The following is a 12,892-nucleotide window of genomic DNA, read 5'->3' as shown; positions in this document are numbered from 1 at the left end:
GCCTTCACCAGAAACAATCTGCAAAGGAAGAGGTCAAGTCAGAGGGGCATAATGTACTATGTACACACGGAGAGTGGCCTGGGATTCACACAACAGGGGTGGATGCCCATTCCAGGTTCTTTAGGGGACACAGATCAGAGCTAGAGACTGCTGCTCTCAAGTTTCAATGGCAGCAGAACACACAGCTATAGGATGAAGGGCAGAAAAAGGGTCCAGTCTTTTCTTTACAAGTAAAAGATAACTCAGAGAAGCCCCTTCCAGCTCGCTGCTCATCTCCAAGCAGACCCATCTCTGATGCACACTACCAACTCCTGACAGGGAAAAGCAGGCTCTGCTTTCACCCCAAGGGAAAGGAATCCTGACTCCTGAGATGCAGCACTTGGAGCCCTGCTGCCCCTGAGGTGGGCAGGGGGAGGTACCTTGCTCTGCAGGTTCATCATGGACTTCTCAAAGGTTTTGGGTGGAGCTCTCTGGTGGTTACACAGAATGGCCACCGCTCTGTTGGCACGGTTGTAGGAGAGGATCTTTGCTGGGATGTTGTCATCCGCTGTGAAGGAAGGGAAGCAGTGAACGAGTGGGTTCTCCAGGGTGTGCTGCCCCAGCCAGCATCCCACAGCCACTGCAGAACTGACCTTCCCCTCCCATGGCCATTCTCAACACTGCACTCCAACTACAGTCCCAAGAGCCTGGCCACTTCCATCCCAGCCCCTAACTCCTTCTGGATGTTACTCATCACCACTGACACCATCTCAACTCAACAGAGGGGAAGCACAGCCATGCCCAGAGCAGGGGACAGCAGGACCACCCTGCCCAGGACACCGCTGGGCTTCGCAGGTCCAATGTGCCCACTTGGTAAAGCTGCCAAGTGCAAGGCAGCACTGCTCACAGAGGTTGTGGATGAGCAGCAAGGAACGTGGGGCTGTTACAGATGCATCTGCCTTGCCTGTCATCTACAGCACCTCACAATCAAATAGAAAGCAAACAGATCTGGTAAAGGATAGGCATAACCTGGAAAATACATCCTGGTGTGCTCACAAGTCAGTTCTGTTCTGCCCCAGTGCTGGGCTGCTCAACTACCCCCAAAGATCGACAGCAGATTTTTGGTCAGACCTCAGCTGCCTGACATTTGCACTGGGAGAACTGTAACAAGGAAGTGGTGAACAGATACACGACTTGTGGCTCAGCCAAGGAAGCCAGGTCTGTGTTGCAGAGTCAGATCTGTTCCTCTCACAGCTTCAGGGGCAAGACTTACGATTAGTGAGCTCCTTGAGCTGCTGCTGTAGCGTGATGGAGGCATTGTAAGTACGGAATACCTTGGCTGTCAGTCCCTCCATAAGGTCTTGAAGGTGTTTATTTAAGATACTGGTCTAAAGAAGCAGAAAGGAGGTGACAGTGAGCACTAGGAATGACCACAGCATTTGTGAAACCTCTGGACCCATGGCTGACACAAACGTGCAGCTCACGGCTGAGGCCTGGTGTACTCAGACCTGACCACAACAGAATAGCCACAGCATTACTGAAACCACAGCAAAAGTGAACAAAGAACCAACAAGTACTAGATTGGTAACAAGTACCACAAGTGGCCAAAAAGGATTTCTTTGGTGTGGAGGTTTTGGTTTTCAGTAACAGTTAAAGTGCCTGGACCACCACAGTGCTCCCACAGAGCCAAGTGTGCAGACAGGGATGGCATCTGAAAATCTGTCACCTCACACATTCATCATCTCTGAACTCTGAAAACACCTCCCCAGTCAGAGCCAGGCAGGCTCACCAGGACCAAGGCCCATCGCTTTGGGAACCTGTGGGCACAGTGGACAATTCAGACACCAGACTGAGACAGACTCTCACTGCCTTGAGGCTGCTCTGGAAGAAAATTTCCACTGAAACCATTTCTGGAACAGAGCAGCTGTTACTGCCTGGTGCAGAGCAAGCCTGCTCATGGTGCTCCACCACCCTCACCAGGAACTATGTGCTTACATTGAGGCGGTCAAAGAGGTCATCCTCTGGCTGCTTGTTCTCCATGAACAGCTGAAGATTCTTAAACACCTGCAGGAAAAAAACCCCAGGAACGTCAGGCACACAGACCACACAGCACTGGGCAGCACTGAGTTGTATGAAAGCAAGACTGCGAGGGAGCCATTAAACTGTTCCAGGGAACAGTGATGATGCTGGATGTTACTTCCCAGCATACAAAGACCCATCTCTCAATGCCCTGCTTGTGCTGCAGGTTCCTCCCCAGCAACAGGAGTCCTGAGCCTTCAACAGCCTTTATCCTCATCCTTTGGATCAAAATTACAGGAGATCTGACTCTGCTCTGGTGGAGCTGCCTAACAGAGAAAGAGACCCCAAAGCTACTGTCTTTTCCTTATTCTCCCACTCAAGCCCAAGAGACCCCGAGCCATTTTCCATGGATTGAAGCTACAAGAAACCCTCCTCACTGCTGCATTGTTTCATACAATTTCATCCCAAATGTGTCTCAGTGGGGTAGGGAGAATAATCAAAGCATCTTTGATTATAACAGAGACCACAAATCCCAGTTCTGCGTGCTCCAACTCCCCAGCTTCTGAGCAACACACATTCTTCTATAGACACCCAATATACAAAGATTTCTAGTTCTACAATAATCAACTTTTAAGCACTGAAAAAATAACAAGAGATACCAATAAATTTAAACAGAAGAATATGCTTTCTTCTTCACACAGGGAACCAAGAATTCCAGCACAAGTTAATTTCTAGAGCAGCGGTAGTTTGATTTTTTTTTCAGTTGTTTTGCTCCTCAAGAGGCCAACATTTACTGCTGACTGTCATGACAACTACCACAGTTTTATACACAGGGTATCTAACACAGACCACAGAGCTGTGGACCAGATGCAAAGCTGTTACACCCACAAAAACGTTTTGGATAGTGCCCTCCAGGTTCACGCTGCTGGATAGGGATTGATTCTGAAATGAGGCCAAAATCACAGCCAATTTGAAACTGGTGGATGACAGAAATAAAAGAATTGACATGGCATAAGAAGTCTTGGCTGGCAGACACCCAGGTTCATAGGCCAGAGGTATCAGTGCACCTACTCCACAGGCTCTGGAGCAGCCAAGATTAAGATCTACTTCTGTGAGGGCTCAGCTCCAACATGAACCAAACCACTGTGACAGAGGTGTGTATTATCAAAGCCCCCATCAAACTGCTGCTCTGCCAGTGCCAGCAGTATTTCAGAACTTTTTAAGCTGTTTCTTGTCACATGGGCCTGGAACTCCACCACCTACAGGTGACAAAACCAACTCTGGTGACCAGAACAAGACCCAGGAAACTCATCTAACACAGCTGTTAAAGTTATGCTATGTCAACTCTTCCCACTGACACCATAGGGAAGGGCAGCAACATGTCTGAACATCTCATCTGCCAGGCTGTGTCACACCACCTTCCATGGCACTGCCAATAAAGAGCATGTCACATTAACTGACTTATTTCTTGGCTCGGTGTCTTAGCACTGATAAAGCAACGTGTTAATGCCATCCAAACTGTGCTGACCACATCTCCAACAGCTCAGTCTGGGTATGTGCTTGTGGAGGTGCCTTACCCTCTTCTCCACAGGGACTTTGTTGTAGTATCGGATGGAGTCCTTCCCGAGGAAGTCGAACTCAACCACGTATTCCTGCCCATCCAGTTCAGGATGCAGCTTGATGTGCTCTACTCTCAGAGAGCAGCAGCCCACGGTGTCAGCTGTCTCTCCTTCTTCTTTTTCATTACCAGCTCTCAGGGCAAGCTACATTAATATCAAGGTAAGAGAAGTAAGGAATTCAAACTGTCCCCAGAATACAGAGATGCTGCAAACCTTCAGACAGTGGCCTAGAACCAGCAGTGTCCAGAGGAGAATATCTCCGTATTTTAAGAGTTTAAGCCAGGATGCTTTACCAACTTTTGCTCATTATGTAACTCAAACTGTGACACAGTTCTGACTAATGGAAATTAATTTCAAAAAGTGTGGCAGTTTTTAAAAATCAAATTGACTTCCATGTGAACTCTACTTGAAACAAACAGTTCAGTTGTTCATCTTCTATGATCCTACCTGTTCACTGCACACTAAATACATTTCAAATAGCATATAGGTTATATAAATATTGGCTTGTATCAATTAATTAAAGGCTACCTTTGACTGCATAAAAACACATATTTTAACAGCGCTGGCTAAAACAATTTCTAACTTTTGAAATCTTCAGTGGTCATATGAAACTACAATTATTCACATCAAATTTGCCTGGTTCACATCAAACCATTTTGAACAAAACCTGTTAATTTAGTTAGTCAAGACACCATATGCTACTAGGGAACAGCTCTATGGGAACTGGTTTTAAGTTGCTTTAAATGCATCAACACAACTGCAGTTTTCTTTATGCTGCGGTGAAAATATTATCGTAATTACAAAACCTCACAACTGTGACCTCAAACTGAAGAGGTGACAAACCAGCAGAAATTCCCAGCAGGAAAACTGAAACAGCTGGAGACAAAAGGCCCACACAAACTTCCCAGTAATCCAACTGGGTGATTCTGGAACCAGGCCGTGAGTTTTGCCTGAACTAAACAATGCTGCCTGAAATAGCTGTGTTTAGTACAATAGTTTATTGCTCTGGATTCCAGGTAATGGGAAGGAAAAGGAGCCTGCCCACCAGGAAGCCTCAGGATACCTTAGTAACTGGGCTCAATTCTGCCTTCAAGACAAACACACAGCATTCCCAAGTACTCCCAGCAGGACAGGGAAGGCGAGGGGAGCCAAGGAAGGAGCCTCACCTTATCAATGAAGTACAGTGCGACAGCCCTCTGCCGTACTTTCATCTCTTTGGATTTCCAGTCTTCTCGGTATTGATTCCGGATTTTATCTACACACTTCTTCAACCTCCGAGCCGTCTCGTACTTCTGCCAGTCCTTCTCACCCTGCAGGGAAGTTGGAATAGAGTCAGCACTAGAGAGCAGGCAGAGGACCAGCTCCAATCTGCATCTCAAGGCTTTGCAAGCCCGTGTGTGGCAAACGGTCTCGCTGTACAAAAGCACTGAGATGCTGCTGCTGCACAGCTCAGCTTCACACTGTGCTGCCACACAGCTGCAGGTCATTCAGATTTCCATGATATTAAATGCTTCCATGGAAGCAGCTAGAGAGGGACACAAAAGACACATCTTCCCTGCTTCTCAAAATACAAATGGCTTCCTCTGCTTTATTCAGATGGCACTTATGTTCTTTCAGCTGTGTAATTAAATACCCATAAAAGGCAAAAGCAACATCAACAGTTCATCATTATTATTATATATTCAAGATGTAGCAAAAAGAGGGCAGGAATTCACAAGGAACAGAGATATTTTTCCTCCTTTATTTGTAGGACAAACTCCTTGTTTCCAATCCAGGAAAAAATCTCTCAGGAAAAGACTTCATGAAAGGAGCTTAAATTCTTGCTTTTATGGACTTGATCCACAGACTGGGTATTTGCTCCCGCAGCAGGAGTTTGTTTTCCTTCAGTCATGAGCTCCTTACCAGCCTTCTCAGCCAGGAGCCTGGCCGGGTTTTTAATTTTACAAACAACTAATTAGCAACCCATGGTTAGAACTTCACTACATGACCAGGCAGGGGAAGTTAAGGCCAAATGTATGTGAAATATCCACCAGAGCAAGCCCTTTCTTGGACAAAATGCTTCCTTTTAGGTTTACACAGGTTAAAGGATTCCACTAGAAATGACACAGTGATGTTTTTCAGGAGACATTTTGCAGATTTCACCTGCTCTCCTGGGCAGCAACTGTATCCTCTCTTTTCAAGGGGAAACAGAAGCACAGAAGCTTCCCTATGTTTTTCAACCACTGTAAGATGAAACAACCAGGCAGCTTTACCTCCTATCTCTTCCCTAATCAAGAGCTACATTTGCTTCTCGGAAACTTGACCAGGAAGATTGCTTTGGTTTTGTTTTTTTTAACTAGATCTTTACCTTAATTCTTGAGCTAGGGTTCAACATGATGTATTTGATAGAGCCTTGGATGTTCTCAGTCCATGACACCAGCCAGGTCACCTTGTTATCATGCCGGACCTCCTTCCATTTGTGTCCTGGGGGAGGGGCAGGGATTTTGGAATCCCTACAGAGAATTAGAAAACAGATGATAAAAGCTATTTAAAGAAAATCCCACCAGCATCAAAACAGAGAAGGTAATAACCCACATTACACAAAGAAAGTGCAAGGAAAGGAACTGAGGCAACAGAATTGCATTATCTCCACAAGCAGGAAACCAAATAAATCAAAATGAACAGTCAAAGATCAGGAATGTAACTGCTACCAACATGGACCTGCTGAAGAATTACACTGTAGGTGGGACACATTGCTAGGACGAATTTTGATTTGTGCACACTGCAACAGTGTGGACACTTATGAGGACTAGAGAGACTGAAGAGAAGCTCACCAAACCTTAGCCTTCAACATCAAGGAAGACAAAGTGGGGCAACCTATGTAGAATAAAATTATTTTCTGGAAATACTAGCAGGAAAGGCAGTTTAAGCAGATGTAGGCTGTAGGCGTGAGAAAGAAAATATGTTGACAAAGTTCTACATGAACCCCATGATTGCCTTGCTCAGTCTTTACTTGTATGACTCAGTTTCTTATCCATATGAGAACAAGATAAGCTGCATCCCTCATTCTACATGTTTGAGTATCAACTTATACAGTTTTAAAAAATGAGCTCTAGAAAGCAAAGCCGAGGCGTGAAGCATGCAGTGCTCACTTGCTGCAGTTAATGATGATGTCTTCAGGCATGATGCGTCTCTTCAACATTCCCATTTTGGGATGGTTGCCACGACCTCGGAAGAGACCTGGGGGTTCAATCTTAAAGTTGGCAATCCTCTCCTTGTGGTTGTCCATCACACAGTAACCATACTCCTTTAATAGCCGCTCGTTCTCCTCTTTGATTTTCTGGGAAAAGCCAAAAGCGAAGATGATGTGGCACATGCAGCACCACACACACCTTCATATGCCAAGACTTAACAAATTTTTATATTTGCACCACACTAATGCTGAAGACCCAACCCAAAACCGGATCCCCATCATGGCAAGTGTATCAGACTGGCCAGAAAAGCATTCATAAAATGCAAGCAGCACAAACAAACTGGAAAAAGGGAAAGAATGTGTGAAAACTCTCTGAAAACCTGTATTTGAGGGAAATAGATCAGTGCTGGTGAAGGCAGTTACAGTTTTGTCACAATAGAGGCATGTATCTCTATCCATATATCTCAGATTCAAGGGTACTCCCAGCACAGTCCTGCTACTTTATATTCTATACTGAGCATTTGGCATCCACTGGACTTCGTATCTTGTTGTTTATGTATAAAAATTCTGTGTATAGAAGACTTCTGTGTTTGAACTCAGCATTGGAAAGTAGGCAAAGGAATGTCTCCAGGCTGCTGCATGTCAAGCCTGTGTCAGCAAATGGTCTCATAAGCAGAACACAGTCTTCTAAGAAAGAATGTGCTGAGATTTCACTGCATACTTTTGTGCCTGAACTCTAATTATATAGAAGGAAAAATAAAAACATTGCAGCTCAAAATAAAACATCTGACCCACAGACAGCACTGCTGCACCAGCTAAGAAACAGAAAAAGCCACTTCTGCTCCATTTAAAGAGCTACCATGGACAGGAACTGAAGGGCTCACCCACATTTATCAAACTAAAACAGCAGGAAGACAAGGGCTCTCTATTTTGATGGGATCCCTCTGATCCCAAAGGCTGTAATTCCAAGCTACCAGGCCCATCATTCAAAGGACAACTACTAAAGCATTGCAGAGGATCAACTGAGAACTTGGGGAAGGTTTTCACCTTCCAACATCCACTGCAGTTAATTTAATTCTCAACCTACGAGACACTGTAGCCATGCTACTGGATAATAAAGTTCATTTTTATTCAAAAAACATCATTACTTGATGCTTAAGATTTCTTCTCTCATGTTATTCACTGATGGCATTGCTGCACCATCCTTATCTATGCCATCCTTAACTGAGTATCCACTGCTCATTATTTCCCAGGGACCAATGAACCCAGAGGCAGCACCTCTGATTCTCTTTATTAACTTAAGCTATTACTTAACTTTACTTAACCTATTACTTACTTAACTTTATTTCCCTAAGCAGGATCATCCCTATCGATATCATTTAAGTCAGGATGAAGATTCAGCTGTAAACACAGTGCTCTGCCCTACCTGAGCTGCACAGTGCAGACTCCTGCAGTTCACCTGAAAGCAATAACCTGAAAGCTGAAGAAAACACTGACATATGCACAGCAAGGAGAATGATTACACAAAGATGTTTACAAGCCAGCTAAGAATCATGAAGTCTCCTAGAATTCCCTCTGGTACCTGTTTCTCCTCCTTGGACATCTGTTTCCTAGCTTCTGACTGAGCTTTGAAATACTGGCTCATGTGGGTGAAGTCACACTTGCTGAGGCTGGTGATAGTGCTCTTCTCTTCAGAGGTCATTTCCTTGCAGAAAGAAAGCAGTGCTTTAAGTTTACACACACACACAAAGTTTCCATGCACTGCAGAGCTTACGCTACTCCAGGCAGCTTAAACAGGAACAACAGGCAGGTTCTCACAATAACCACCCCAAGAATCCCCAAATTCTTGCACAGGCTCACTCCAGCTGAGGTCAAAGAGGAAAGAAAGGACAAGCAGCAGATCCTGTGGAGCACTGGCATTGCAGGGTTCTGATCTCCCCAAGCACTGGGCAATGCTGCAACACTTTCCAAAGCACTCCCACACCCAGCTGTGACTGGGACTGCTGAGGGATGGGGAGAAAAACCCAGAAACCCATGCAGGAAAACTGCATCAAACTGATCTAAAGGTTTGCTGTTACGGCTGATGACTGAGGTGAATTTTAGGTCTTTGGAAGGGGTTTCCTTTTAGTAAATCTGGCTCTTACACAAGGCATGTAACAGGGAGGTCAGGTACACCCCATCATGCTGCATCATGCAGAGAACCCTGACTTTGTTGGTATAGAAAGGCATTTATGGTAGGGTTCTTCCTGGTGAAACTACAGGATAAACGGGAAATTTCACAGCTACAGTGTGAGGCAGCTTTCAGTGGCCTCAAGCCAACTTTTGCATGCATGGAACAGCAGCCCCTTTTCACTGGTCAGTGCTGAGGAGACACTGGCCATGTTCGCAGCCACTACAGCCCAGGACTATGGGCATACCTTTCTCCAGTCCTTGAAGAAGTTTTTCCTGAAGATCTCCTTTGTAGTGTACTCATGATCAAGCATTTTTGCAAAGAATGTAGCAACTTCTTCTGCTTTGGTACTCAGCTTCATGACTTTACCTACAAAGAAAGGTTTGCTTCTTAAAGAAAATGGTAAACAGGAATCAAAGCTATAAAGAGAACATAGTAACTACCCTACAGGATTATATTTTTACTACAGAGAAGTTTGTCTTAAAATGTTACATAATACAGCAACTTGAATGGGCAAAGGAAACACAGGAGCACAATTGCTTCACTTCCACCACAAACATTTTGAAAAAAGTTTCCTCTGGAATCTAAACATTAAAAAAAGCAACAGCAATCTGATGAGAGGCAGGTCTGGGCTGCAGGGCAGGAAGGGGAAAAGGCCTGCTGCAGGAAACCCTCTGCTGAGCCACCCCCGTGCTGGGTGTGCTCCTGGGGAGACGCTGCTGTTTGATGTCAAAGAGGCAGGGATTTTATTAAATTTCATATCCCAGCACTCAGACATATGGGAAGTACAGTCCCTGTATTCCTTTTCAATGCACAGACCCCACCTCGGAACACCCCTTCCAGCCTTCAGCTATTTCTAGGCAGGAAGAGCCCTTCCTCTGGATACACTACAAATAGGCTGGGAAGAGATGCCAAATATTCAACTCTCCTTCATTGCAGGGAAATGTGTCAGGGTTCTGCTAATTGTTCCCTCTGCTGTGGGAATGCACTCCTGCATCTCCAAAGCGGGCTCAAAAGCCAGTTGTTTTCAAGAAAGACTGAGCTGTCAGTGAATGGAGGGGTCACATTCCAGCTTCTCTGCATGACTGCAGCACAAAGTGGAACTGCTGCAAGGGAAGACTGAAACACAAGGGAATAGAGGCTGCTGCAGCATCGAGGCTGTGGATTCTACATCTAACATTCCTATTGAGCATTTTTTGGTCCTGATTGCATTCCTGATGAAACGTGGGGTGCCAGCGATCCCTCTGAAGGATTCTGCATGCAGCTCACATCTCCAGCTAGTTGCAAGAAATATTTAAAGTTCCAATGGTTGGCAGACAGTCAATACCTGGGGATTTCTAACAACCATTTTACTGCACAAAAGTGAACACAAGAAACTGTTCAATCTGTGCTCTTGGAAAAAAAAAATACCACGCTTTGGATTTACTACATATTTTCAAAAGTTGCATCATCTCTAAAATTAAAGCATGGGAGTCAGCTATAAAGACTTAAGATCTATAAACCCTTGTAAAACAGGACTTAGCAAAAGGTCCTCCCAATGATCTGAGAATATTCCACAATTAAATAAAAACAATAGTAACTCTGCCAATTTTTAAGCTGTAACCTAAAATACAGCATTTGTTTGCTTATAACAGGAAATGGGGGAAGGGAGAGACAGCAAGGGACTGTTTTTCCAGGCTGCAATTTTAGCTTGACAGAGGCTATCGAGTTAGTAACATGTTATGGGGCTAAAATGTCTGATATTTTTCCCAGCTAGCTGAAGGCTCAGTCATCTTTATCTAACCACTTTAGAATATATTTCGCTGGACACAATTTCCTTTTTTTTTCCACAAAGGTTTGAAAAGACTCCCAAGTGACAGAGCTGGTAAAGAAAGGATTTATTCCAGAGGCATGATATTAGTTACCTGATTTAAAAAATGAAAATCAGACAGCAACCAGGGAACATAAAGAGCAGAAGAGACCCCACGGCCACCACTGCAGCTGCCACCACCTACACTCTTACCTTGCCCCACCTACAGAAAAATGTGCAAGTTTGAGCCACCTCTGGACTATGAGCAGTGACTGGTTAACCCACAGGCACTGAAAAAGGATGGTTTTGGCATTTCAAGCTCCTTCCCTGAGTAGGTATCACAGGCACTTCCAAGAGCCCCAGCAGCTGTTACATGAGATGAAAGCAGGCAGTGAATCCCCAGGCCGGGGACAGATTCCTCCGGTGCGAGCCGGCCACTGGCCAGCCACAGCCTCATTACTGGGCTCTACAAATCACCCTGGGATAATCTTGAAATGAGACAACGCCTTGTGAGCACAGACAGAGGCTCTCAGCAGCTGCTGTATAAATCAAACATCTGATTTTTTGCCTAGTTTCTCAAGGAAGACTTACGGGATGTCTTTATTTGCCAGACCCCCTCCCTGCCCACCCCATGATTGTTGAGCTTATTGATGAATTTCTGTGATGACAGAGGCAGAGGTTACACAAATCCCTGCAGAGGCTCTGTGAAATAGAAGGCTGGAGAGACAAGGAGCTTACTGCTGTCTGCACCAAGGGATAGCTACAGTGCAATCTGCCCCTCCCCTTCTCTAGACAACAGGAGAGATCATGCATTTTTCAATACAGGGAAAAAATTTCCAACTTTGTATCAAGTTCTTATCAAACCCTAAGAAAGAAGGCTGCAAACATCCTTGATCACTGTGCTACTTGCTTGAAGATAGCCTTTAATACACTACAGCATATTTATTTCACTACTTTGCTGCTGAAAATGTAATGCCACCTATTCTTCAGTATTTAAAAGCACTGTGTCATGTCACATGAAAACAGCACGTTGCTCCTGGAAGAGTTCCATGTGCAGATGTCCCCATCACCAAAAATTGCATTTTCATCCATTCAAATACCTCCCACCTAATTCAATCCTGGGTTAATTTGATCCTTCATTTAACATGATCACAGGACTAAAAGGAAACACATGGGTCATCAAATCCAGGCTCCAGCAGGCATCACATCATATAATCCCTTCCACGTGAGCCTCAATCAACCAGGCAGCCCAGGATATTTCAATCCCACACCAATTAGTTCTACCACACGCAGGTGTCAGGGAGTGGGACCATGACTTACATGAGAGGGCTGTGTCCTTGAGGCCAGGGTCATCCCATTCATTCCTACAAGATCCTAATCATCTGTACCCAAATTCAATTGTCTTTCATTTCGCTCACACCACCAAACGATCATGAATTTCACCACAGATGATGGAAGCTGCAATTCTTGAGGTTAAAGAAAACAAGAGCAAGCCTAAAGGTAACCAGTGACGAGGCAGCTACAATTACACACTCCACTGGTCAGGCACTGCTACTCTGAGGCATCAGACACTCATTCTGCAAAGGAACCTGAGAGATTCACCACCATAAGGGACTGAGAACAGGTTTATCCCTGTGTCACTTCAGTGAGCAGAATTCAGCAGGCTCAGGTAAATTCCTTTCCTTGCACAGACCTCACTTTGCTGCTGAGGAGCTGATTTAAGTGAACCACTAAAACACAACCACCTCCTCAGCTCTTCAGTCCCCAGAAGAACACCGCAATAGCCTGAGATGTTTATTTCTCTTCCTAGCAAGTAGAAACACAGATTAACTCACCATCATAATAAAACTTGACATTTTCAGGCAGAGGTTCATATGGTGGAGCAAATACAGGACCTTTGTGCTCTAGGAACTTCCATTTAATGCCTTCAGGGTAGCGCTCTTCTTCCCACCTTCAAGAGAGAAATATGAACCAATACAATTTTAAGCTCCCAATCTTCATTTTATTACTGTGTGGGTATGAGAGTATGCTAAACCAGCAAGAAATCACTGCTTTGTAGGGTACAGACCAACAACAAATACTCAATGTACTATCACCATTTAATTCTTTCTTTTCTCCTTTTTTTTTTTTCCCCCTCCAAAAGC

General features: G+C 44.7%; 1 protein-coding gene across 1 annotated transcript in view; it reads right to left on the bottom strand.

Annotated features, from left to right (window-relative positions):
* TOP1 (DNA topoisomerase I) overlaps positions 1-12,892 on the bottom strand; it is a 66,666-nt gene that overhangs the window by 3,174 nt on the left and 50,600 nt on the right. Inside the window, exons 9-18 of the mRNA XM_069033947.1 lie at positions 12,584-12,699; positions 9,207-9,328; positions 8,372-8,494; positions 6,749-6,936; positions 5,965-6,109; positions 4,784-4,927; positions 3,576-3,761; positions 1,975-2,043; positions 1,253-1,367; positions 420-547 (exon numbers count right to left, since the gene is read on the bottom strand). Coding sequence (XP_068890048.1) covers positions 420-547; positions 1,253-1,367; positions 1,975-2,043; positions 3,576-3,761; positions 4,784-4,927; positions 5,965-6,109; positions 6,749-6,936; positions 8,372-8,494; positions 9,207-9,328; positions 12,584-12,699 — 1,336 coding nt within the window. The remainder of the gene's footprint in view (positions 1-419; positions 548-1,252; positions 1,368-1,974; positions 2,044-3,575; positions 3,762-4,783; positions 4,928-5,964; positions 6,110-6,748; positions 6,937-8,371; positions 8,495-9,206; positions 9,329-12,583; positions 12,700-12,892) is intronic.

The sequence above is a fragment of the Aphelocoma coerulescens genome, chromosome 20, assembly GCF_041296385.1.
Source record: "Aphelocoma coerulescens isolate FSJ_1873_10779 chromosome 20, UR_Acoe_1.0, whole genome shotgun sequence".
In the NCBI taxonomy this organism is placed as follows: Eukaryota; Metazoa; Chordata; class Aves; order Passeriformes; family Corvidae; genus Aphelocoma; species Aphelocoma coerulescens.
Note: the sequence above shows the minus strand (reverse complement) of the source record. Positions and strands in the feature narration are given on the sequence as shown.